The sequence below is a fragment of the Gobio gobio genome, assembly GCF_949357685.1.
Source record: "Gobio gobio genome assembly, chromosome: 22".
Classification (NCBI taxonomy): Eukaryota; Metazoa; Chordata; class Actinopteri; order Cypriniformes; family Gobionidae; genus Gobio; species Gobio gobio.
The window spans coordinates 1,413,229-1,440,742 of record NC_137118.1 but is presented as its reverse complement, the minus strand read 5'-3'; the positions used below and the strand labels follow the sequence as shown (position 1 = coordinate 1,440,742).

General features: G+C 39.6%; 1 protein-coding gene and 1 long non-coding RNA gene across 2 annotated transcripts in view; one reads left to right on the top strand and one right to left on the bottom strand.

Moving 5' to 3' along the window:
• The window catches only part of LOC307118867, a 272,203-nt gene that overhangs the window by 23,523 nt on the left and 221,166 nt on the right, over positions 1-27,514 (bottom strand). The gene's annotated exons all lie outside the window — the stretch shown is intronic.
• fryb (furry homolog b) overlaps positions 1-27,514 on the top strand; it is a 157,022-nt gene that overhangs the window by 115,183 nt on the left and 14,325 nt on the right. The window contains exons 44-55 of the mRNA XM_079804695.1: positions 513-1,126; positions 3,453-3,550; positions 5,402-5,578; positions 5,673-5,813; positions 5,914-6,096; positions 9,710-9,874; positions 9,987-10,061; positions 11,178-11,345; positions 19,336-19,533; positions 19,624-19,770; positions 21,603-21,760; positions 21,845-22,055. Coding sequence (XP_079660821.1) covers positions 513-1,126; positions 3,453-3,550; positions 5,402-5,578; positions 5,673-5,813; positions 5,914-6,096; positions 9,710-9,874; positions 9,987-10,061; positions 11,178-11,345; positions 19,336-19,533; positions 19,624-19,770; positions 21,603-21,760; positions 21,845-22,055 — 2,335 coding nt within the window. The remainder of the gene's footprint in view (positions 1-512; positions 1,127-3,452; positions 3,551-5,401; positions 5,579-5,672; positions 5,814-5,913; positions 6,097-9,709; positions 9,875-9,986; positions 10,062-11,177; positions 11,346-19,335; positions 19,534-19,623; positions 19,771-21,602; positions 21,761-21,844; positions 22,056-27,514) is intronic.

Genomic DNA, 27,514 nt, shown 5'->3' with positions numbered 1-27,514 from the left:
CCAAAATCCAAATGATCTATGCTTTATATTCTCACTGTACACCAAAAAAAACGTCTCATTTAAAGTCTCACAATGGGAAGTTAAGTTACAATACAAACCACAAAACCAGTCATAAGGGTCAAATCTGTGAAATTGAGATGTATAGATCATCTTCAGATGAATAAATGAGCTTTCCACTGATGTGTGGTTTGTTAGGATCAGGCAATATTTGAAAATCTGGAATCTGAGGGTGCAAAAAAATCTAAATATTGAGAAAATATCCTTTAAAGTTGTCCAAATGCCAACTTGTTATTGGCATTAACTAGCGATTTAATTTGACTTTTTCTATGCCCCATATACTAGCGTTATAAGCTAATCTGTTTTTAGAGATAAAACTCTTTACATTCGAGTTTCATGAAAACGATCTACTCGGTAACCATGTGTTAATCACCCCTAGCTTCATTGTCCTTTAACTACACTGCCATTCAAAGGTTTGGGATTAGTGAGTTTTATTTGCTTTCGTCCACATACAGAGATTCATCGCCAGACTTCCTGGTGAGCGGGAAGCTCAACCCAAACCGTAAGAGCACAGGGCAGCTGAACCTGCACCAAGAGGGCGGGACTAATGAGCGGAACAGGCACCAGCGCAGTTACTCTGTGCCTAAAAAGTTTGGCGAAAGCGGGGAAAACTCGTCCTCCAACCCTCCTCGCAGCGCCACACTGGACCGCATCCAGGCCTGTACCCAACAGGGTCTGGCCCGATCCATCCGCAGCACGTCCTCCAACTCCACCCGCGCGGACTCCAGCGCCATCACCGACCCGTCCCACTCCAGCCACCCCGCCAACCTGCTCGCCACCATCTTCTGGGTGGCGGTGTCGCTCATGGAGTCGGACTTTGAGTTCGAGTACCAGATGTCCCTGAGGCTGGTGCACAAGCTGCTGGCGCGGGTTCCGCTGGATCTGCAGGAGAACCGGGAGAGGCTGGAGAAGCTCCAGGCTCAGCTGAGGTGGAGTGGCTTTTCTGGGCTGCAACAGCTGCTCCTGAAGGGGTTCACTTCTCCAGCTACCAATGATCTTACGCTGCAGCTGTTCTGTCAGCTCACACCTGTTTCACGAGTGCCAGTGGTGGACACCTCGCAGGCTATAGGTGGGTGGAGTGGGCACTTGTGCTGGCACTTTCTTAAAACTTATGTGTGACCCTAAACCACAAAATCAGTCATAAGGGTAATTTTTTTTAAATTGAGATGTATAGATCATCTTCAGCTGAATAAATGAGCTCGGGCAATATTGTAAAATCTGGAATCTGAGGGTGAAAAAAAATCTAAATATTAAGAAAATCTCCTTTAAAGTTGTCCAAATGCCATGTTTAACTTCCAAAACATGCTATAAGCTTCATAAATCTCTGTCTCAACCTGCTCAGATTCGCTCATATCCCAACAAAAGTCTCAGATTTCAAGATGAACTGCCATTTGTCATCATATTTTCCAAAATCCAAATGTATATTCTCACTGTACACCAAAAAAACGTCTCATTTAAAGTCTCACAATGGGAAGTTAAGTTACAATACAAACCACAAAACCAGTCATAAGGGTCATTTTTTTTAATTGAGATGTATAGATCATCTTCAGATTAATAAATGACCTTTCCATTGATGTGTGGTTTGTTAGGATCGGGCAATATTTTTAAAATCTGGAATCTGAGGGTGCAAAAAAATCTAAATATTGAGAAAATCTCCTTTAAAGTTGTTTAACTTCCTAAACATGCTATAAGCTTCATAAATCTCTGTCTCAACCTGCTCAGATTCGCTCATATCCCATCAAAAGTCTCAGATTTCAAGATGATCTGCCGTTTGTCATCATATTTTCCAAAATCCAAATGATCTATGCTTTATATTCTCACTGTACACCAAAAAAAAACGTCTCATTTAAAGACTCACAATGGGAAGTTAAGTTACAATACAAACCACAAAACCAGTCATAAGGGTCATTTTTTGAAAAATTTAGATGTATAGATCATCTTCAGATGAATAAATGAGCTTTCCACTTATGTGTGGTTTGTTAGGATCGGACAATATTGTAAAATCTGGAATCTGAGGGTGCAAAAAAACCTAAATATTGAGAAAATATCCTTTAAAGTTGTCCAAATGAAGTCCAGAGCAATGCATATTACTACTAATAATACATTTATGATATGGAAATTGACCAAATATCTTCATGGAACATGATCTTACGAGACGATGACGCGACTGCACCAATGTCCAAAAACGCAGACTAAGACTAAATGAACATGCATTATTATTCTTCTAGCGCTGTGTCAGTACATGTGAATGTCTGAAGCGGACACACATCAGCTTCACTATACAGGAGTTTACAGCAGGTTCTGGTAAACACTACAGCACAGTGTGCATTGATTATTACATCAACCATATTTACAGTATCATTATATTATGGAGAGTGATGGAGATCAACATTGTTTACATTAATGTTAATGTTTTTATTGTATTTAGCCCTCTTACTAATTAGTCACACTCATACTCATTGGTGGTCAAATGTGATCATACACCTTAACTATTTTTAAAATAAATAGCCTATATTTTAGTTCAATAATATTTATTGAATATTTTGAGGAGATCTTTTGGTACTAATTACTATTTGTGCAATAATTATCGTCCATTAATGACCACTTAAAATATTTGTCTTCTAATATTTGTATTATTTATATTACAATTAGTGTAATAATTAAGGTTAAAATAGAGAATTCCACTGCAAAGAGGAGAATTTGAGTCATTTTGTGGCTGGAAAAATAATAATTTTCACTTGTAATGCCATTACTGGAGCCTGTATGTCTCTTTAATAAATATACATGTGTCTAGTTGCTCAAAAAAGTATTGCAGATCATAACTGCTGACTTATTTGTGAAATTTTCACATGTTAATAATAGTGAATAGTAATGAATGCAAGCAAATATAATTTAACCCCAAAAAGTTTAAAATAGTGCTAAAAGGCACACTTATGTACAGTCGGATATATACATATGAATTCATACTGAATCAATATTTGTGCCCATCGTCTCATAAGCTAATGCTGATTTTAGGCATCTGTGCTGTAGATCCACCAGTTAGCTGTGCTGTTGTGACACACACATTATGCAGGTTATATGTATTTTATGTGACTTATTTTGCCACACAATATATTGAGTTTTCCTTTGACTAAAACGACAACAGTGACTAACAAAAAAAGATATGCGAATTACTAAATATGACTAAAACTAACAAGGACATTTGGCACAAGATTAAGACTAAATAAAAAATAGGTGACAAAATTAACACTAATTTCAATGTTTATATTTCATATAACTTTATTATTATTTAAAAAAAAGTGTAATTTGAGTGTTTGTATACAAATCAGTTAATTCCCTCAGTTTAATAAGATAATTTGTCACATAATCTGGTGTTTTATTTTGTGTCTGCGCAGGTTTTCCTCTGAATGTGCTCTGTCTGTTGCCTCACCTGGTCCAGCACTTCGGCAGCCCGACGCAGTTTTGTAAAGAAAGTGCTGAGAGGATCGCACAGGTCTGCCCCGCCTACCTTTCTCTACACACTACTGCAATAAAACACACCCTTCATTGACATTCACACCTGATCCTGTATTATATACCAGCTCATAAGTGTTTTGTTCTCTTGTAACGCTTTTACAGCTTGTGTGCATATTTCTAGTGTCAGTAGTAGCACACATTCTGTGTGATAAACATACTATATGTTCAATAAGATGAGCTTACGAATGTTTATATACACTATAGTGCCAGAAGTATCCAGGTGTTCAACCCCTTCATGGCCACAGGTGTATAACTCAAGCCTGCAGATGTTTCTACACACATTAGTGAGAGAATGGGCCGCTCTCAGGAGTGTGTGTGTGTGTGTGTGTGTGTGTGTGTGTGTGTGTGTGTGTGTGTGTGTGTGTGTGTGTGTGTGTGTGTGTTCGTTTCTACACACATTAGTGAGTGAATGGGAGAGAATTAGTGGGATTATAACAAAGTGGAGCCATTGGGAACAACAGCAACTCAGCCACAAAGAGCGGGGTCAGCTCATGCTGAGGGTCACAGAGCGGGGTCAGCACATGCTGAGGGTCACAGAGCGGGGTCAGCAAATGCTGAGGGTCACAGAGCGGGGTCAGCACATGCTGAGGGTCACAGAGCGGGGTCAGCTCATGCTGAGGGTCACAGAGCGGGGTCAGCGCATGCTGAGGGTCACAGAGCGGGGTCAGCGCATGCTGAGGGTCACAGAGCGGGGTCAGCACATGCTGAGGGTCATAGAGCGGGGTCAGCTCATGCTGAGGGTCATAGAGCGGGGTCAGCACATGCTGAGGGTCACAGAGCGGGATCAGCGCAGGCTGAGGGTCACAGAGCGGGGTCAGCTCATGCTGAGGGTCACAGAGCGGGGTCAGCTCATGCTGAGGGTCACAGAGCGGGGTCAGCTCATGCTGAGGGTCACAGAGCGGGGTCAGCGCATGCTGAGGGCCACAGAGCGGGGTCAGCGCATGCTGAGGGTCACAGAAGTGGCCAACTTTCTGCAGAGTCAAGAGCTCCAGGCCTCCAAACTTCTGTGGCCTTCAGATGAGCTCAAGAACAGTGTGAAGAGCTTCATGGAATGGGTTTCCATGGCCGAGCAGCTCATCCAAGCCTTAGTGCAATGCAAAGCGTGGGATGCAGTGGGGTAAAGCGTGCCGCCACTGGACTCTAGAGCAGTGGAGACGTGTTCTCTGAGTGACCAATCACGCTTCTCTGTCTGACAATCCCATGGACGAGTCTGGGTTTGTCAGTTGCCAGGAGAACGGGACTTGCCTGACTGCATTGTGCCCAAGTGTAAAGTTTGGTGGAGGGTGGGATTATGGGGTGGGGTTGTTTTTCAGGGGTTAGTTCCAGTGAAAGGAACTCTTAATGCTTCACCAAGACATTTTGGACAATTTCATGCTCCCATCTTTGCGGGACCAGTTTGGGGACGGCCCCTTCCTGTCCCAGCATGACTGCTCCAGTGCTCAAAGCGTCTCCATAAAGACATGGATGAGGAGTTTGGTGTGGAGAAACTGGAGTCCTGATAGAGCCGATAGAACAGCTTTGGGATGAATTAGAGCGGAGACTGAGAGCCAGGCCTTCTCGTCCAACATCACAAATGAAGAATCCCCATAAACACACTCCTAAACCTTGAGGAAAGAAGAGCTGAAGCTGTTAGAGCTCCATATTAAACCCTACGGATGGAGAATGGGAAGCTCATGTGTGTGTGAAGGGGCGGCACAACACTTTTGACGATGTGAAGTTAAAATAACGAACTATATGAGCTATAGTCATCAGTGTATAATAGTAATATGTATTGTTTTAACACAATAATGCCTGTGTTTGACTGTTTACGGTGTGGTGTGTGTTCTAGGTGTGTCTGGAGGAGAAAGACAAGAACACTAAGCTCTCTCATCTGGCTCATGTCATGACCCTGTATAAGACTCGCTCCTACACCAGAGACCCCTTCTCATGGGTTAATGTGGTTTGTCGATATCTGCACGAGGCTTTCTCTGACATCACACTCAGTCTGGTGACGTATATGGCCGAGGTGAGGTGTCCAGCCTTCAATGTCCTCATGTATAACCAGCAGATATAGTTGCTTGAAGAGCACCGTTTTAATGCCAGCTGACCTCTCTTCATAGTTGCTAGATAAAGGATTACCCAGCATGCAACAGCCCCTGCTGCAGATCATCTACAGTCTCCTGAGCCACATGGATTTGGCAGGAATTCAGGTCAAACCTTTCAATGTAGAGGTGCTAAAGACCATTGAGAAATTTGTACAGGTGAGATCCTCAATGAACCGCTTCATTTGTACGAATTTCAAATCTGATTTGTCGTAGTAATACGTGTGTGTGTGTGTGTGTGTGTGTGTGTCCTCTATAGACGGTTCACTGGAAAGAGGCTCTGAACATTTTGAAGCTGGTCGTTTCCCGCTCAGCCAGCCTATCCCTGCCATCCTATGCCCACGGCGATCTAGCCCACCTGGAGGTCAGCCGGATGATGTGGGATGGCTCATCTAAAGCCCTGCCAGGAAAGACACTGGAATTCCAGTTTGACATATCCGAGGTACTTGACATTATGCATGTGTTTTTTTTTTTTCAAAAAACATTTTCAGATACATTTTCAATGCAATTACATACATGGGCCGATCTCGATCACGTGACACCATTACTACACAGCGCTGGAGATCCAGTGAGAACGCATTTGAGTTCACTTCAGTATTAATAACATCGCTACTGCGAGACCTAGAGGAAGCATTCGGTGCAGAATCCTCTGATATAAACCACAGATATCAGATCAGGAGAAACATTGAGAAACATTCCACAAATCATAAACATTCTCCATGGATTTAATGTAGTAACACCCCATGGTATTGTGGAAGAAAGAGTCAAATGTTTTTGTTTTTTTATTACATTAATCATCTCAGGGTTCCTACAACCTTTTGAGAGTGAAATTCAAGCACTTTTCAAGTGTTTCACACTTTTTCCAGCACTTCAAAGCTCTAATTACCAATTTTAATATTATTTTTAGTGTGATGATTTGTAAAACTAAAAGTTTAAAGGGTTAGTTCACCCAAAAATGAAAATTCTGTCATTAATTCCTCACCCTCACGTCGTTCGAGACCCGTAAGACCTCCGTTCATATTCGGAACACAAATGAAGATATTTTAGTGTAAAGCTGATGCTGAGAAAGGCTTCAGATAGGCCTCCATTGGCATTCAGTACATTTATACTCCCAAGACGGATAAAAGGCACTCAAAACATCGTTACAAAGTCCATCTCACCACAGTGACTCTACAATAATCTTACTATGCGACGACAATAGTTTTAGTGCGCAAAAAAAATCTAAATAACGCCTTTATCCAGCTTGTTCTTGTCTTCCGTGTGTGTCTCCACGACGCATGCGTGAGAATATGAGCAGATCCGGCGTTCGGACACATGACCCAGAAGAGATTTGTTTACAATCAGAGGAAGACGCGCGTATCTCAGCTGTTGGATTCTACATTGATCGTGCTTTAGGTCTCGGCGTAGTGCTCAAAATGGGGTTAGAGTGGCATTTCATGGAATCCCGAGCCCCGGCGCTACGTCATATTCTCGCGCATGCGTCGTGGAGGCACACGCGGAAGGCAATAACAAGCTGGATAAAGGTGTTCTTTTGATTTTTTTTTGCGCACAAAAACTATTGTTGTCGCATTGTAAGATTATTGTAGAGCCACTGTGGTGAGATGGACTTTGTAATGACATTTTAAGTGCCTTTTATCGGTCTTGGGAGTATAAATGTACTGAATGCCAATGGAGGCCTAACTGAAGCCTTTCTCAGCCATCAGCTTTCAACAAAAATATCTTCATTTGTGTTCCGAATATGAACGGAGGTCTTACGGGTCTCGAACGACATAAGGGTGAGTAATTAATGACAGAATTTTCATTTTTGGGTGAATTAACCCTTTAAAGGTGCTGGCCACTTTACGGCAAAAAAAAAAAATTTCCCCACTATAACCATTAGGAGGCGGCATAGGAGCACTTATTTGACTTATTAGACATTTCCACTCCTTAATATATGTAAAAAAAAAAAAGTAGGAAGTCACAAAGTCTCATGAAAAACTAAAACTTTTCTTCAAATTATGACTGGATTACACAGAAAACAAGTAAAGAGTGCTCTTTTTAGTTCAGTGTGATACTATAGAAGAACAATAGTGCATTTAATACGAGTGGAATATTAAAATTTTCCTTAAAAAATGAGGTTTTTGCACATTACTGTTAATAAATGTTACTTTTTTCTGCATAACAATTCAAGCTCAGTGCTTCAATGTTAAATTTCTAATAAACAAACATGTACTAATATTAGTAAATGCACTTATTAACAAAACAATAGTAATTTTATGATTAAATTAACCTTATGATACATTTTCCTGGTGCTACTGCTCTCAAAAGTTAGTCTGGAGCCCTGAATTACACGCAACAGGTTCTCAGACTCATGCAGCTCCTGAGGTGTGGCCCTGTTGTTGTTTTGGAGCATGCATTCGGCATCAGATCCCATGAAGGGCGCAGCGCCTTTTGTTTATGGAACATTGAGAAGTCAGTCGAGTTCTCGCCTCGCTTTCAGAAGGAGAAATGAGGATTATAGTCGACGGAGATGTGTTTTGACTGCATTTGTGATTAATAACCTCTCAGTATGGGTGGATTCTGCATCCTAATGAACAGCGAGGGATCTTTTAGGACAACTTACTTAATGCTTTTAATTATGTGAAACAATGTAGTCTATAATAGCTGGAGAAAGCTGTTTGCTTTCCCAACCACCAGAAGTTCTCCAGTTAAAGGGTTAGTTCACCCAAAAAATGTAAATTGTGTCATTAATGACTGAGCCTCATGTGGTTGGACACCCGTCAGACCTCCGTTCATCTTCAGACACAAATGAAGATATTTTAGTGTAAATCTGATGCTCTGAAAGGCCTCCATTGGCTCAACTTTACACTCTCAAGACCCTTAAAAGACACTAAAGACTAAAGTTACAAAGTCCATCTCACTACAGCGGCTCTACAATAACTTTATGAAGACGAGAATAGTTTTTGTGCGCAAAAAAAACCTAAATAACGACTTATATAGTGATGACGATTTCAAAACACGGCCTCATGAAGCTTCGAAGCGTTATGAATCAGTGAGTCGAATCAGCGGTTCAGAGCGTTATGAATCAGTGAGTCGATTCAGCGGTTCAGAGCGTTATGAATCAGTGAGTCGAATCATGATTCGGATCGTGTGTCAAACCGCCAAACTGCTGAAATTTGGCGATTCAAACCGCTGATTCGACTCACTGATTCATAACGCTCTGAACCGCTGAATCGACTCACTGATTCATAACGCTCTGAACCACTGAATCGACTCACTGATTCATAACGCTCTGAACCGCTGAATCGACTCACTGATTCATAACGCTCTGAACCGCTGAATCGACTCACTGATTCATAACACTCTGAACCGCTGAATCGACTCACTGATTCATAACGCTCTGAACCGCTGAATCGACTCACTGATTCATAACGCTCTGAACCGCTGAATCGACTCACTGATTCATAACGCTGCGAAGCTTCATGAGGCCGTGTTTTGAAATCGTCATCACTATATAAGTCGTTATTTAGGGTTTTTTTGCGCACAAAAACTATTCTCGTCTTCATAAAGTTATTGTAGAGCCGCTGTAGTGAGATGGACTTTGTAACTTTAGTCTTTAGTGTCTTTTAAGGGTCTTGAGAGTGTAAAGTGCATTGAGCCAATGGAGGCCTTTCAGAGCATCAGATTTACACTAAAATATCTTCATTTGTGTCTGAAGATGAACGGAGGTCTGACGGGTGTCCAACCACATGAGGGTCAGTCATTAATGACACAATTTACATTTTTGGGTGAACTAACCCTTTAACATAGACATCCCTAGACGTTGTGTATGATTGCCCTCTTGTGGCTTCATATGCAACTACAGGAAACCCTCTCAGTTCCTAGAAATGAGTCTCCGTCCAGCCTGATGGAAGCGGTGATATCCTGTCCAGATGCAGTGGGCGCACACTGATAAGTCCAGCAATTAGGCTGTTTTTCCACACACAGGAAGTCATGGCTAGAGTCGTTGTGTAGGGCGTTGTGTGTCCAGCCTTTATTTGTTCTTGAGTGTATTTGATGCATGTGTTCGTGTCCAGACCCCGGTTATCGGCCGCAGATATGATGACCTGCAGGGATCTGGAGGGAGAGATGGGAAAGCCCGCGTGATCGCAGTGACCCGTAGCACTTCCTCCACCTCTTCAGGGTCCAACTCCAACACCGTCCTGGTGCCAGTCAGCTGGAAACGGCCACAGTCGTCACAGGTGACAAACATTTCTCTCATACTGGTCAAATCAGTCATGGTATGCAGGAGGGACACTTTTATTTCTATAATCTTTGTGATTCTATCAGAGTTTGCTTCCTTTTGTCTTTCAGAAGCGAACGAGAGAGAAGCTGGTGAACGTTCTGTCTCTCTGCGGACAGGAAGTCGGCCTCACCAAGAACCCGTCTGTAAGTCCTCCTGGGAAGACACCATGTAGACAACCGTACATTTTTAATATTATAAGGATTAAAGGGATAGTTCACCCAAAAATGAAATGTTGATGTGTATCTGCTCACCCCCTGGGCTTTGTTTCTTCAGTCGAACACAAATGCAGATGTTTAACAGTGTGATAGTCTATAATGATGTCAATGGGGATATTTTAGAGTATGAGAGCAATGAGAGTAAAAACACACACACATACGAATCCTCATTAAACCTGCGGCTCGTGGGACACACACTGATGTCTGAAGACACCAAACCATCGGATTCTGCCAGAAACTCAACAGTATTTGTTATTTTTGTACCTCTTATCAGACGAATGTCATCTAGTATTCCCAGCACCATAACTTCCGGCGAATAAGGTCAAAATACTGGCGCGATCATAGATATATATACGTAGATGCCTCATTCGACCGATCCGCCAGGCACTAATGAGGAATCTATGTATATATCTATGATCGCGCTGGTATTTTGACCTTATTCGCCGGAAGTGATGGCGCGGCTGATGCAGAGCCATAGAAAAAAATGATTTTTTTTTTTAAATATGGATATTTTTCTTACACAAACGCATCGATTCGCTTCAGAAGGCCTTTATTAACACCTCAGAGCCGTGTGGAGCAGTTATATGATGGATAGATGCACTTTTTTATGGACTTCAAAAACAGAGCAACTATTACTGCTATTATAAAGCATGGATTAGCCAGAACATTTTTAATATAACTCAATAATTTTATTCGTCTGAAAGAAGAATGTTCTTTTTGTTGTGTTGTTGATTGTATTGATGCTTGTATTTTGTAATGTTATGTTTTGATTGGTGAATATTAGGACCCCCTCGAAAACAAGATGGCACATCTCCTATTAATACATTTAAATATAATGTCATACACACCTCGGATGAGCTGAGGGAGAGTAAATCATGGGCTAATTTTCATTTTTGGGTGAACTATCCCTTTAAGCTTTATATGACACATCACTTTGGTCTTATAGAATGCAGGAATAATAGATGAAACCGTCTAATGCTATAACAAATGAAGCATTAATGGATGATTGCGTTCCCCACGCTGACTGGTGTTAATCTGTCTCAGGTGATCTTCTCTTCCTGTGGTGATCTGGAGCTCATGGAGCATCAGCCCAGTCAGGTGTCCTCTGAGGACGGGACGCGGGACGACACGCTGGATGACACCACATCAGAGCAGCAGTTCCGAGTCTTCAGAGACTTCGACTTCCTGGACGTAGAGCTGGAAGATGGAGAGGTCAGCAGAAAACATGATCGTTTCTGTCACACACACATTACGCATTTTTAGGGATGCACCGAATCCAGGATTCGGATTCGGACGAATATTGGGCTTTTTTTCCACCGAACCGAACCCTTGGTTTGCAGCTCCGCTGGTCGAATGTAATGATGCCGCCGTTGATTAAGCTACAGGAAAGTGTTTACTAGCTGGACCGTTCCAATCCAGTCGGCTGTGAGAAAGTGAAAATAACTCATGAACAGAAAACGTGGAAGTACTTTAAAGGGTTAGTTCACCCAAAAATGAAAATTCTGTCATTAATTCCTCACCCTTATGTCGTTCGAGACCCGTCAGACCTCCGTTCATCTTCAGACACAAATGAAGATATTTTAGTGTAAAGCTGATGCTGAGAAAGGCTTCAGATAGGCCTCCATTGGCATTCAGTACATTTACACTCACAAGACCCATAAAAGGCACTTAAAATGTCATTACAAAGTCCATCTCACCACAGTGACTCTACAATAATCTTACGATGCGACGACAATAGTTTTTGTGCGCAAAAAAAAATCAAAATAACACCTTTATCCAGCTTGTTATTGCCTTCCGCGTGTGCCTCCACGACGCATGCGCGAGAATATGACGTAGCGCCGGGGCTCGGGATTCCATGAAATGCACACTCTAACCCCATTTTGAGAACTACACCGAGACCTAAAGCACGATCAATGTAGAATTCAACAGCTGAGACACGCGCGTCTTCCTCTGATTGTAAACAAATCACTTCTGGGTCATGTGTCCGAACACCGGATCTGCTCATATTCTCGCGCATGCGTCGTGGAGACACACACGGAAGACAAGAACAAGCTGGATAAAGGTGTTATTTTGATTTTTTTTGCGCACAAAAACTATTGTCGTCGCATCGTAAGATTATTGTAGAGTCACTGTGGTGAGATGGACTTTGTAACGATGTTTTGAGTGCCTTTTATCCGTCTTGGGAGTATAAGTGTACTGAATGCCAATGGAGGCCTTTCTCAGCATCAGCTTTCAACAAAAATATCTTCATTTGTGTTCCGAATATGAACGGAGGTCTTACGGGTGTCGAACGACATGAGGGTGAGTAATTAATGACAGAATTTTCATTTTTGGGTGAACTAACCCTTTAAGTCAAAAGAAAGGCGATTCAAGTCGAGCTACATGTTTAATTTGCAATGCCCATTTGTCTTGTGGTAGCAAGGACCCTAAACAACAGCCGCTGTTAAAACATTTGCGTATGAAACGAGTTGAGCATGAAGGAATACAGACAGCGGCCAAAATGCCGCAACTTCAGGTTGCAGGCCTACCTCAATCCACAACTTGTAAGTTTGTTTTTGTTTTTTTAAGTTAACATTTCTAAGTGATGTGGGTTAGTGAGCAGTCTGTTGAGAGTTAATCCCACGGCAGAAAACACCCTCTCAATCCGTCTGTCTCCGCAGCGCGCTAGCCTCTGACTGCGCGCCTCCTGCGTGGTTCATTGAAACGACAGAGGGCGACTCGGAGTAATTGTTCTATAAACCATCAGGAAACAGCGGTTGAGAAGAACATACGTGACATACGTTTACTTTAGTAAACTTGACCAAAACCACACTAGTAAAAGCCTTAAACAAGGCTTCAGATGGCACTGATGCCCCAGGAGCGCCTCGCTAGAGCGGCCAGCCTCGGGAAGCGCCTTTCATTTGCTTTCCACTAGGGGTGGGAGAAAAGTTTGATGCATCGATGCATCGCGATTCGTTATCCAACGATTCAGAATCGATTCTCAAAAATTCAGAATCGATTCTGTGTTTAATTCAAACGGCCACTTCACCACTGTGTGTGTGTGTGTGTGTGTGTGTGCGCGGTCACCAGCCAAACAGAAAACGTTCGTATGCTGGTGAATTGGCTTTGTTTAAGATAAAATGGACAAACTAGGACCTGCTCAGGGGCGTCACACCCGTGGGGACACTTTTCCCGCTGAGAGGGTTCAACACACACACGTTTTGTGCAGTTTTGCTCCATCGCCTCACAGCAGTCGCTCCTCCGCTTCTCTGGCCGCTCTGTGTCTCGCTGCGGCTGCCTCCCCATTTCACAAATGTATTTTGCTTATTAAATGCAAAGTTTTTAATTTCAAAAGCATTTCTAAATTAAGTTCATATTTCCAACAAACGAAATTCTGAGCCAAAATAACAAAGTGCAGTGTTTCCCCTAGAATTTTTTCTAGCAGCGGTGCTGTTACGCGCCTGAGGTTGTTACCAATAAAAATAGACATTTTGAACATTAAAATCCAAATTAAGCTTTTCATTAGTTTAAAAGGTGACTAGCTTATAGCCTATTTTACTTCAATAACCTGCAGGGACGTGCAAAAAGTTCCTAAGGGGCAAGGGCTCAAATGTAAGAAAGGGGCAATATGTAAAAATAAAAATAAAAAAAGTGTTTGGATACCAGCTTATGTTTCTGCAAAAAGTCTCATGCTTATCAAGCCTGCATTTATTTAATCAAAAATACCGGGGGGAAAAACAGTAGCCTAATATTATGAAATATTATTACCTTTTTATTAATCAAATATATATATATATATATATATATATATATATATATATATATATATATATATATATATATATATATATATATATATATATATATATATATATGATTAATATATGATTTTTTTTTAAAGAGCATCACATATCATACAACAGCTGCAAGTAATTTTCTATTTGCCTTTTGTTGTTTGATTCACATTAATGGCTCTATCGTCACCAGGTTTATTCGATGCTGCCCCTTTAAGACGCAGATCTAATATCATTCTCCCATTAATTTCTCCCAACTATTTACGCCCATTTAAGCTAAACTGTGGTTAAGGGAATACTCTCCAAGCCTGTCATTTTGAGATATAGGCTATTTTGTTGTGTATTTGATGGTTTAGTCGCGCACACGAAGCATGTGCAAGTCGGTCCGTTTCGCAGCGTGCGCGCGCGCACACACACACACACACACACCCGCCTTGAACTTGGAAACAGAGTCTATAGCGCAGATTATTGTTAGGGATGCACCGATATGAACATTTTGGCCGATACCGATAACCGATAATTCTTAATATTTGAAAGCCGATAACCGATATATTGGCCGATAAATCTAAATACAAATTTTAATAAACTCTGAGAGCCTGATTACAAAAACAAAAGGCTCACCATTAAAAGCCATGTCCCAAACACTTCAACATAAATCAAACCTATACACTACAGTAGCCTATTTGAACCAGTGTGAGATTCCTTACCTTTTCAAATTAATTTTACACTCCTATGGCCAAATTTTTTTTTTTTTTAACACTTTACAATAAGGTTTAATTTTTGTTAGTATTAGTTAACCAACAATGAATGAACAATACTTCAACAGGATTTATTAATTTTAGTTCATGTTAATCTCAACATATTCAGACCCAAATTTGTGTCTTTTAACATTAGGTATGAACTGTGAATGGACTGTTACAAAACACAAACATTTTATTACTAAAAGAAACAAAGGTTATCTCTGTTTGTTCATGAGAGTTAATGCATTAATAAAATGAGACCTTATTTGTAAAATGTTACCAAAAATTATATTGTCTAAAAAATAAAAATAATATACCTAAATAATGCAAACAAGTAATTGAACAGCATTACTGAGGCTGCATAATAAAGAATCAGAATGCAAGTGCATGAAATAACCTCCGCACAGACGATAAAGAAATGGTTTTAATCAAACCATATTGTTGATGGAAATTATACGAGAACAATAAAAGTGCTAATTATAAAAAATAATGCTTCTGTGTTTTTGAAAAAAAAAAAAATGTTTAATATTACAGTAATAGTAAACATCTGTAATATTAGTCTAGTCTATTAGGAATAATGTTGCTGTTTGAGAGCGTGCTGAAGCTGGAGAGAATGAACGAACAACCATAAACTGAAGCGCTTAGAAGTTTAATTAACAACTAAACGCATCATATATGAGAACAATCAGATATTTATACAAAATAAATATAATATTACAACTTATATTAGCACAAAATCACGCATAGGTGAAGGGTTCTAACTCCTGTGGGTGCTCTTCCCCTGTTTGAGAGCGTGCTGAAACTGAAGATGATCACCGGTACAGTGAAGCACTGCGGGTTATTGACTCAACGAAACACATCCTATATGACTTTAATCAGATGTTTATACTACAAAAACGTAATATTACGACTTAGGCTACATATGCTTAAAATGACGCGAATGCACAAGCGAACTTGACTGTGCTGGTCAGAATGCGTTGTTGACGCTTCCCACAACAGCGCGCTGAAAAACAACTAAACCCAGAGAATTCACTACGTTTTATAACAGAAATATTCTCATTGCAGTGTTATGTATAGGACAGTCCCAGTAGTTATTAATGCTGTGCATTTCTGTTTGAAATGCGCGCGCCGGTACAATGAAGTGCTTTACTGCATCGTTAATTAACTCAACCAAACGCATCCTATATGGGATTATATACACAAAATAATAAATATAATATTACAACTTACAATGGCACAAAAGGCTGTGAATGCACAAGCAAACTTGACTGTGCTCGTCATGAAGGTGTAACTCCGTGGGCGCGCGCTGAAGCTAAAGACCGGTACAATGAAGTGCTTTACTGCATCGTTTATTAACTCAACCAAACGCATCCTATATGATATTACATACACAGAATAATAATAAATATAATATTACAACTTACAATGGCACAAAAGGCTGTGAATGCACAAGCGAACTTGACTGTGCTCGTCATGAAGGTGTAACTCTGTGGGCGCGCTCTTCCCTCAACAAACGCGCTGAAACACAACGCTCTTTTACAGCCTATTCTATTCTCATTATCATTTTATGTAGATTATAGAAGACTTGCGCTGCACATGTTGCACATAACTGTATTTTCCTTTTCGAAGTGATTCCAAACATATTTAGAGCAATTCAAACCCATCATGGTGGACAGCGCGTCCGTCTCAGCTGAAGGAAATAATACATTATCTATCGGCTTGACTATATCGGTCAAATTTTCTTATTGGACCGATAACGATAACATCAAAAATAATCATTTATCGGCCGATAACGATATGTTGCCGATATATCGTGCATCCCTAATTATTGTGCTTTTCATTTAATCAAACACGTTCTGCAATTTAGCCAAAGTGGAGAGAGCATTTGACAACAATCACAGATTGTGCTGAATCTGACGTTTAATGCATGTTTGGGGAGAAATGACCGCGCGCGCTGTGAAGGGAAGGAAGTTGTGCCAGACGATGCGCGAGCATAGTTTATAATAGTTTTACCTCATATCTTCTTTTTATAATCCTTGGAAGCGAAAATAAAATAAGATTAATATCACAGCCCTGTGATATTGTGTAAGTGTAAGCAGACTACATTTTTGTTTAGTTCTCTGGCCATCGTCAATCTCTCTCTCCTTTACAGTGTGTAAGTGAATGTCGTGATATTACTGATCATGTGAAGATTTTGCAGTGGCGCTGAAAATCCAGCGGCGGCGCTGCGAATACATTGTAGGGGAAACACTGAAGTGGTGCTCAAGTCGGCTATAAGGCGCTTTCCCTGCCATTAATGATTAATAACACTCCTGTGTCTCCGATGCGGTGGCCGGGTCATAAACCTACCAACATCCATGGCATAATTAATATTGCTGAACTACTGCACAATGTTTCAAACAAATGGTAAATTCTGAACAAAGACTTCGTTTTGGCGAGTGATTGGTTAAATGTCTCTCATGAACTTACTGAACACACTGAATTTAGCTTCTCAGCGAGCGCTGAAGTTGTTTAAAGACATTTTTTGTTAAAATGTTCGAAAGAAACTGAAAAATTGTCACACTTAGTTGTAAATTGAGAACCGTTTATTCTTAACGAGTGTTCTTTGCAATTGTATGGCTTAGGCCCTACTATGTTTCATTAGAGCTTGTTAATCTTGAATATAACTTTGTTAATAAAATAAAAGTATTGAAAGAAATCTTCATAATCATTTTTAATATGGCAATACTGTCAAACAGATATTCTAACTAAAAACAAAACACATATTAGCTCCAATTTTGGTTCAAATGTAAAGTTCATGTAGAATCGTTTTGGGAATCAGATCGTTACTCCCAGAATCGGAATCGGATCGAATCGTTAAGTGCCTTAAGATTCCCACTCCTACTTTCCACCAGTCAGGAGCTTGTGCTGCTGCTGTGTTTTTCTGTCGAAATGGTTCCACACAGTAAGCTTTTCCATTGCTTCGTTTTGCGAGATATGTCTAGTTTGTGGTTGCACATGTCGACGCGCTCCGTGAGTGAACAAATAACGCCACACAGCGTATTTTTCTTTAACCATGCAGCAAAAAAACTAAACAAAAAAGCGTTAAAAACATTTAAAGACCCACTGAAATCAAAATAACGTTTTTTAGCTTTTAGTATGATTATCTTAGCCTTAAGGTTATGAATAAGCTGGTGTGTTCCAAAACAACGACAACATTTGCGTTTAGAAGATATAAGCATTTAAAACTTAGTCTCTCACTTCCGTCCAATCAAATGCGCTCTAGAATCTGAAGTCCCGCCCCCTGCTTTATAAATAGACCCTGAAGTGCATCTGAAAACGGTCAGTTGTTCACACATTTACTATTTTCTACATGGTGAAGGGCACATAGCGCACTATATATGCGATAGGAAACGATTCAGACAGCGTTCCGTTATTACCACAATTGAGGCGAATGAAGTCTGGGTTCACGATAGTTTCATGCGCACAGCAGCAGCGCACACACATAGACCAGAGCCGTTGACTACAGACATGAGAGCGGATCATATGCGCGAGTCGGCGCAGACAACAAAACATATCAGACCCATTTAAATGCTGCACAGATGCTGTATTTCAAAGAGACATGGAGGAGATTATGATGATAAACGGTTCGATTCAGAGGAAACTGGCATTAAAAAAACAGAAAGGCTCTAGTCAAACTGTGGTAATAAAGGAACACTATTGGCTGTTTCAAAAAAGGGGAGGAGCTGCTAACAGCTGGAGCCGTTTGAGGGGAAGTTACGTCAACACATTGAATAATGCTGCGCGTTCCAAGGCACTTCAGTGGGCCTTTAAACTGTTTAACTGATAGTATTAATCGGTCAAAGTTCTTACTTTCGGTTAATGGTCAACCGGTCAATAGCATCCCTACACTGCTCTGGACGTTGTTTACTTCATTAATGTGTTTCCTGTGTTAATGGACTGAGGATGGCCGAATTTTAACCAGTGGATTCGATATTCGTCCGAACCCAAAAAATCTGGATTCAGTGGACACCTACTCATTTTGCACTATTTTGTATTTATAATGAGTGTATTATCATTTATTTATGCTACTTATGTATTATTATTGACATTTTTACTAACAAAAACCCAGTTCCTCTCCACTGTCCTTCCTCGTTCCTTCAGTGATTTTGGTGTTTTCTCTGAATAACGAGTGAACTCTTTGCTCTGAGACGCTAATGTGGCTCTTCCTCTAACACTCTCTCTCTTTCTCTCCTGTGCTGCCATAGGAGCTGCAGGTAAGATCAGCTGTGCTAGTGTGTGTCCGAGAGAACGGTTTCACTCCGGCTCGGCACTGAGAATGATGTAGACTGAAGAGATTAGACAATTCATGGATGTCATGATGCATACTGTAGAACTGCATGTTAGAAGCATCTCATTCCAATACGTTTTCATTCATAATAAATCATTCCTCACTACTTGATCTGCAGGTCTAAGATCCTCAACCAGCTTCTCTTTTGTGTTGTTGTTGTGTTTTGTTTTGTCTCCCATAGACAACAAAGAAGGTTACTAGTTTGAAACAGTGGCAGGAGTTGTATTTCAGATATCGTTCTGTTGTGTTTATTGTATGTTTGCACGTTCTTCATCTCTGCATGATTGAGGTGCACAGCCAACATCAGCTCCTGCTGGGAAAAACTGCTGCTAAATCTGTGTGTGTGTTTGTTTTGATAGGGTGAGAGTATGGATAACTTTAACTGGGGAGTGCGGAGACGCTCTCTGGACAGCACTGACCTGACTGAGCTCCTGGAGGAGAGCCAGCATTCGGACATCAGGCCCTGCATCGGCCTTCACGACCCTCAACACGACACAGATGATTCCTCTGAGGAAGAGTCCAACTCCACCAGCCAGAGCCTCTCACACTCACAGCTAGTATGAGCTACTCTATCTATCTCTCCTCTGTCTATTTGTTTGTGTTAGCCTGATGGTATTTTTCTAAATCTGGGCATGTTGTGATTTCAGACCATGAACCTCTCGCCCTCAGAGGACACCAATCATACAGACTCTCTGTCCACGTCCTATGACACCACGTCAGCTGACCCGAGTTCCCTCAACGCTGCCACACCCTGCTTGGGAACATCGCTACCCGATGACCACCTCATGCCGCCCGTATGTTTAAAGCCGCACCAAACCTTGAAGCTAAATGTGTTGGCATTAGGGTTGGGTACCGAAACCGGTCGCCAATATGGCACCGGTACTTTTATAACCGGTATGTACCGGACCAAATCAGAACGCAGATTTCGGTTCCTCATTTCGGTGCCAAAATTCAAACGTGCTTTCGCGCTTTGGCTGAGCCAAAGACAGACGCTCAGTGCTCGTCACATCACAACTCATGACAACTATTCAGTGTTTTCAACCACATCTCATGACAACTATTCAGTGTTTTCAACCACATCTCATGACAACTATTCAGTGTTTTCAACCACATCTCATGACAACTATTCAGTGTTTTCAACCACAACTCATGACAACTATTCAGTGTTTTCAACCACATCTCATGACAACTATTCAGTGTTTTCAACCACATCTCATGACAACCATTCAGTGTTTTCAACCACAACTCATGACAACTATTCAGTGTTTTCAACCACATCTCATGACAACTATTCAGTGTTTTCAACCACAACTCATGACAACTATTCAGTGTTTTCAACCACATCTCATGACAACCATTCAGTGTTTTCAACCACATCTCATGACAACTATTCAGTGTTTTCAACCACATCTCATGACAACTATTCAGTGTTTTCAACCACATCTCATGACAACTATTCAGTGTTTTCAACCACAACTCATGACAACTATTCAGTGTTTTCAACCACATCTCATGACAACTATTCAGTGTTTTCAACCACATCTCATGACAACTATTCAGTGTTTTCAACCACATCTCATGACAACTATTCAGTGTTTTCAACCACATCATGTTTCCACCACATCATGTTTATTTCAGGTTTCAGACATTTAAATGCTCATAAGTAGGCTACTAGCAACAAAACACACACTGATGTCTATGAAAACGGTTATGACAATCCTTTCAGACGGTTATAATTTGACTAATGTTACGTGTTTTATTCACATCAGATACATGCACATTATACAGTAACTATATATGTTTACTCTATTCTTCTTCCAGTTCACTGGTCACTTACTTTCATGTATTTCGTGAGACGAGAATGAACTCAAGTGATGTAAATCCGACAGATCCGATTCTGAGGCGCAAACTAACATGGCACCGCCCATTGCGCTTTATAGATCAACTAACACACATTCACTCACACATTTGAACATCAGATAGTTCGTGACACAGTTAAGAAGTTTGTGAATATTTTGAATAAAAAGAAAGAACAAAATAAACCCGATACAGCTGAGCTGTCAGCGCTGTGGTGTGTCATGTGAGAAACATGACGCGTCGTCATGGAAACATTAAGGCGATGCTTTCTAAAATATTTAGCCAGAGAATATGATAATATTTCAAAATAAAGCTGAAGCTTGAAGCTGGTTAGTAGCAGAGCAAGAATACAGACGACTGCTGTTATAACTGTAACTGTTATTTAGAGTTATATTAGGCTTGTTGTAGTTGAGTTAGGTGGCTTAGGTTTTACTGTGAATTTGTAAATAAGTCAATTATAATTTGTAAATAAGTAAATTGTGTTTTGTATGTATTTATACTCATACATTTAAGTATACATTAAACTTTTAATAAATGGTTCAATTTAAATTAATAAAAAATAAATAAAAAAAAGCCATTCAATGTCATCCACCTCGTTTTGTGGCCTTTTTAAAAAAAAAAAAGTATCGGTTCAGGCACCGTTTAGGCACCGGAACCGTTTTAAAAGTATCAGTTTGGCACCGGAATCGAAAAAAACCCCAAACGATACCCAACCCTAGTTGGCATGCAGTTTGACAGACTTGCTCAATAATGATCTTCTCCTTCACAGGTTTTACCAGAAGACGAGGAGTCAAATGTCCAAGAGGACCTGCCGTTCGGTGTGAATGATCCGCCAATGAGGTTCGACTGCGGCTCTAGCACTAATCTGGACCTTCCTGCAGAACAAAACCGAGCTGGAAACAACCAGAACCCAAACTCCCTGCCCAGGTTCATACGGATACACTTTTACAGCATCAGATGTTTTCTGACGTGATTATTGAAGGGTAACATCCTGTCTTCTGGTTTCTGTAGCTACCATTTTGGGGAGGACCGAGATGATCTGGATGAGCTGGGCTTTCCTCCGCCACCCTCCCCATTTTTCTCTGCCATCTTGGCAGCATTTCAGCCCGCGGTGTGTGACGATGCCGAAGAAGCCTGGCGGACTCACATTAACCAGCTGCTGTGTGACACAGACGGGTCTTGTGCCGTCTACACCTTCCACATTTTCTCTGCAATGTTTCAGGTACACTGTAAAATAAATGTACATTCTCTATAGGGCAGTCAAAATCGCTCAAAAATGACGTTCGAATATTCCCTCTAAACAAAAAACATGAATATTCGAACTATTCAAACATCTGGTTGCGCATTTTGCACTGCAAAAAATGCTTTTCTTACTTAGTATTTTTTTCTTGTTTTCAGTCCAAATATCTAAAAAATCTTACATTAAGAAGCATTTACTAGACAAGCAAAAGTTTTTGTCATGTTTTGGGGGAAAATAACTAAAAATTAAGGAAGTTCTTGCTAAAATAAGCAAAAAAATCTGCCAATGGTGTAAGAAAGATAAACTTAATTCAAACAGAAAACAAGATTATTTTGCTTACCCCATTGGCAGATTATTATGCTTATTTTAAGCAAAAACTTCCTTAATGTTTAGTTATTTTCCCCCAAAACAAGACAAAAACTTTTGCTTGTCTAGTAAATGCTTCTTAATGTAAGATTTTTTAGATATTTGGACTGAAAACAAGACAAAAATACTAAGTAAGAAAAGCATTTTTTGCAGTGTGTCAATAACAGGACAAATGAATACAAAGAGACTTGTATAGGTAGTCTATTTAAGTTTAAACATATTTGACAACGTATTACCTACACACAAACAAGTAAATCAACCAATGGCCAAGACCAGACCTCACTCTCTTAAATGAACAAACACATTTTGAGGCTGATCAAGAGTTTTGTGCAAGCAATTTAAGGTCGCAACTCTTCACTGCAAAAAATGCTTTTCTTACTTAGTATTTTTGTCTTGTTTTCAGTCCAAATATAAAAAAAATCTTACATTAAGAAGCATTTACTAGACAAGCAAAAGTTTTTGTCTTGTTTTGGGGGGAAATAACTCAAAATTAAGGAAGTTTTTGCTTAAAATAAGCATAATAATCTGCCAGTGGGTTAAGCAAAATAATCTTAATTCAAACAGAAAACAAGATTATTTTTCTTACCCCATTGGCAGATTATTTTGCTTATTTTAATTCTGAGTTATTTTCTCCCAAAACAAGACAAAAACTTTTGCTTGTCTAGTAAATGCTTCTTAATGTAAGATTTTTTTGATATTTGGACTGAAAACAAGACAAAAATACTAAGTAAGAAAAGCATTTTTGCCGTGTTGTCCCAAATATAGCCGGCTTCATTCAGTGATTGAAACAAATATTAATTGAAGTTTTACAGCATATTGAACGCTCTGAGCGAGCTGTGCTGTGGTAAACATGGAACTTTTCCTTGACATGAAACGGTAAATAATCAAACCAGTGGAAGCGGTGCATTCATCCTTTATTCATGCAATATCTCTTCAGTCAGTACAGTAGCCTATACTTTAGTAATGTTAGGGTTATGGTACCTCGGTTCTAGTGATGCACCGATCATGATTTTACATGGTTGATTCCGATACCGATTTTTTTTCAAGAAAACTTGCCAATTCCGATACCGATTTCCGATCTTTTTGTTTCTTTTTTTTTACACAATAAAAGAATGAAAGTATACATGAACAAGATGTTTATTTGGTATTTAACAGGCTAAGTTGGCTTTTGGCTAATGTAAACAAGTCCTCAATCTGAAATTAACGGGAAATTGAATTGGAAATGAAAAGGCTGAAAGGTGAAATTAAAGGCAACAACTGCATATTCTACAATCCAAACAAAGATGTTACTTAAATCAGCATTTGTTTTTAAATTCAGTGTAAAGAAAAAAAGTCTTTACCAGTGAAATTAAATAAAACCAAAGTATATAATTGTTCCAAAATGTTAAATCAAATAATGTTTTGTGCAACGAAAAAAACTAAGATGCTACAGCAGGTGCTTTTTAAATCAAATGAAGTCTGTCATTTTAAGGTAAAATAAAAGGTAACACTTTAGAATAATGGTCATTAGTTAACATTAGTTAATGTATTAACTAACCATGAGCAGTACATTTGTTACTGTATTTGTTCATCTTTGTTAACGTTAGTTAATATAAATCCAGCTGTTCATGCTTTGTTCATGTTAGTTCACAGTGCATTAACTAATGTTAACAAGATTTTAATAATGCATTAGTAAATGTTGAAATTAACATTAACAAAGATTAATAAACACTTCATAAGTGCAGTTCATTATTAGTTAATGTTAACTAATGAAGTTACTAATGTAAACTAATGACCATTATTCTAAAGTGTTACCAAATAGAAATGATCATCCTCTGGGCTACAGAACTGATAATATTTCATTTCTAAAGTGCATGCATGTTCTTCTTTAGGCTACAAAAAGAAGTATTTCGGCTTTGTCACAAGTTAGTCTGTTTCGTTCTCATCCGATGCAACACGTGAGAAGCCGAGCTGAACAAATGCTCACTATCTGCACTTGAGCAGGCGGAGAGGAAAGCTCGCGCAACTTCAGCTCGCGCAACTTCAGCTCGCGCAACTTCAGCTCGCGCAATTTCAGCTCGCGCAACTTCAGCTCGCGCAACTTCAGCTCGCGCAATTTCAGCTCGCGCAACTTCAGCTCGCGCAACTTCAGCTCGCGCAACTTCAGCTCGCGCAACTTCAGCTCGCGCAACTTCAGCTCGCGCAATTTCAGCTCGCGCAATTTCAGCTCGCGCAGGAAAGCGGCTCTTCATTCCCTTCAGCGCATCTCCTTCCCTCAGTTCTCCAGTTTCCGTTTGTAACACACAAGTGACATGTTCGTGAATGATTGCGATATAGGCGTATGTGCACGCAGGAGCACTTCCGGAAAAATCTGCAGAAAAATACGAAGAAAAACGTTTTTTGGCCGGTCAACGGTGCATCTCTACTCGGGTTCATTGATTGGCTTGACAGAACTCCCTGAAGCCGCCCCATCCACGACACTGATCGCTCTCATGTCCTTACAAATGAACAAAATTAATTTCTCCATTATGGCCTCTTGTCGTGTTGCAGACACAGAGCTTGTGGCGGGCGAAGCAGAGTAAGGCTGGTCCAGTTTGCACATACAAATGAGTTGCTTATATTTACAAAATGAGCCTACAAAAGCATAAACAAGCCCGTTTAATAAAGAATAGTTCATGAAACTAAGTGAAAACTCACGAAAGTGTTTAGTGAAATTAGGAAATATTTAAGGAAATATCATACATTTATTTGTATAAGTTAACGTTACATTTCTACACACATTTTGTTCTCATGTCACAAGTAATATGAAGGTTTGTTTTGACCTGTTTTACATGAGTCTTCTGTAGAGTGGTTTTCGGTGAAGTGTACTAAAATAAATATCGTCACCTGTGTACATTAGCCACTTCTTCTCGACGCTTTTCCCTCTGTCGTTTCAAAGAATAGCACAATGGCGGGCGTTTTTTTCCCAAAAAAAATTGTATTCAAATATTAATGTTCACCTTTGAGTGCTTTAGCTCTTTTCTTATTGTGTGAAGCTGCACATCAGAACTATATTCTGTGCTTTTACTCATTGTGATGATGATTGAGGGAATTTGTCGTTCCTCATATTTATCCTCCTGTGGGACAGGAAGTCATGGCTGGACAAGCTCATGCTCATAGTCACACTGGTGTGATACAAACGTCAGAGATATTACTCAAGGGGTGCCAATAATAGTGGCCAAAATGCATTGGAGAAAAACATTTATTAATAATGAGAGTTTCCGCCCCACTTTCAATTCTTTTAATTCAATAAAAGGTTAGAATTTTGTGCATTTTTGGAAGGAAATATCAAAAGGATATACAATGCAGATTTATTTTCACACTTTGCTCATATTTAACAATATTAGTGGAGGGCACTTTTACTGTACAGTAGAAAAATTACAATACTTTTGTCTTAATTTTTCACCCTCAAGCTTTTATTTTGGTGCAGTCTTACAGATATTTTATGTTATTATGAGAAGTGTAAAAATATTTTCAGTTTATTATGAAACTGTGGCGGGACAGGTTCGATTATGACAGGCCACCAGAGTCTAGTGGAAACACTGGTTAATAAGTATTTATGTACATTTTAGTGCTGTCAAATTGATTAATCGTGATTAATCGCATCCAAAATAAAAGTTTGTGTTTACATAATATATATGTGTGTGTGTCTGTGTATAATTATAATGTATATATATATATATAAATGCATGTATATTTTCATATTTATATATAAATCATATAAATATATATACAGTATTTACATATTTCTTAAATATATACACGAATAGAGTGTGTATTAGGGGTGTAACGATTCGTTTTAACAACGATTCGATTCGTATCACGATTTGAGGTTGTCGATACGATTCAAGGACGATTTTGGTTCATTTAGAACGATACGATCCGAAACGATTCAGTGACCTGAAATCGATTCAGTAACTTTTTAGCCAAAAATTGTGTGACTGAAATAAATATCTGGATACTGGTCAGTGCAGGTGAAGTTTCCTAGATTCCTGTTGTTTCTTGTAAGGGAATCAGGTATCAATTAATTATGGATATAAACAAACAAGTAAACAACAATTAATGGCAAATGCATTCAAATTTTATTTGAATAAAGTGCAACCAACAGTTTAGGTTGAATTAACAGGAAGTTAACCTTTTCTGCTCTCATTTTCAATATTCAATACATTTTCAATAAAAGCACAGTAAGTGCAACCAACATTTCAACAGTAGGTTAACCTGCTACTTCTGCTTTTGTTATCCAACATAATAATATTACAATATTAATATCAAAAATAAAGTGCAACTAACTTCTCTTCAGGTTTAATTAATAGTATGTGTACCTGTTACTTTTGCTGTTGTTTTTCAACATTAAAATAATACAAATACAATATTAATATCAAAAATAAAGTGCAACCAACATTTCTTCAGTTTGAATAAACTGGCTGAACCTGCTACTACTCTCAGTTTAATAAACAAACAATATTTAACAAAAGATAAAATGTAACCAACTACTCTTCAATGACTCTACATATTTCTTTTTCAAAAATATCAACATGATCTGACCTCAGAACTCTTCTCTGTGCGTTCACTATGTCACCAGCAGTATTAAAAACTCGCTCTGCTGGCACACTGGTCCCAGGAATGCACAGGTAACATTTAGCAAGGGTTGAAAGTACAGGTAACACGTTACTAACTTAGCTCTTTCTCCTGGTGACTTGATAATTTCTCGCTGGTTGGCTTCTCCTCTGCCATACGCCATGCTGTTTTGTTTTCTTAGCGCTGCTGCTGGTGCGTGCGTTGCGATGATGTCACAGATAGGCAGACTGAATCGAGTAACGTTTAACGCCTTTATCATTAAAAGTGCTAAGAAAAAACATCCATTTAAAGTCTGCCGTGCTTAAATCCAATGCGTTATTTCCTATGATCGATACAATCGATTGATTACCTTTTAAAACGATGTTAGATCGATATATGTCGTCCGGAAGGCCAACTTGCCGAGCACAGATCGATGTAGTTAGATCGTAGGAAAATAAATCGATACATCGATGTAGTAGATGAATCGTTACACCCCTAGT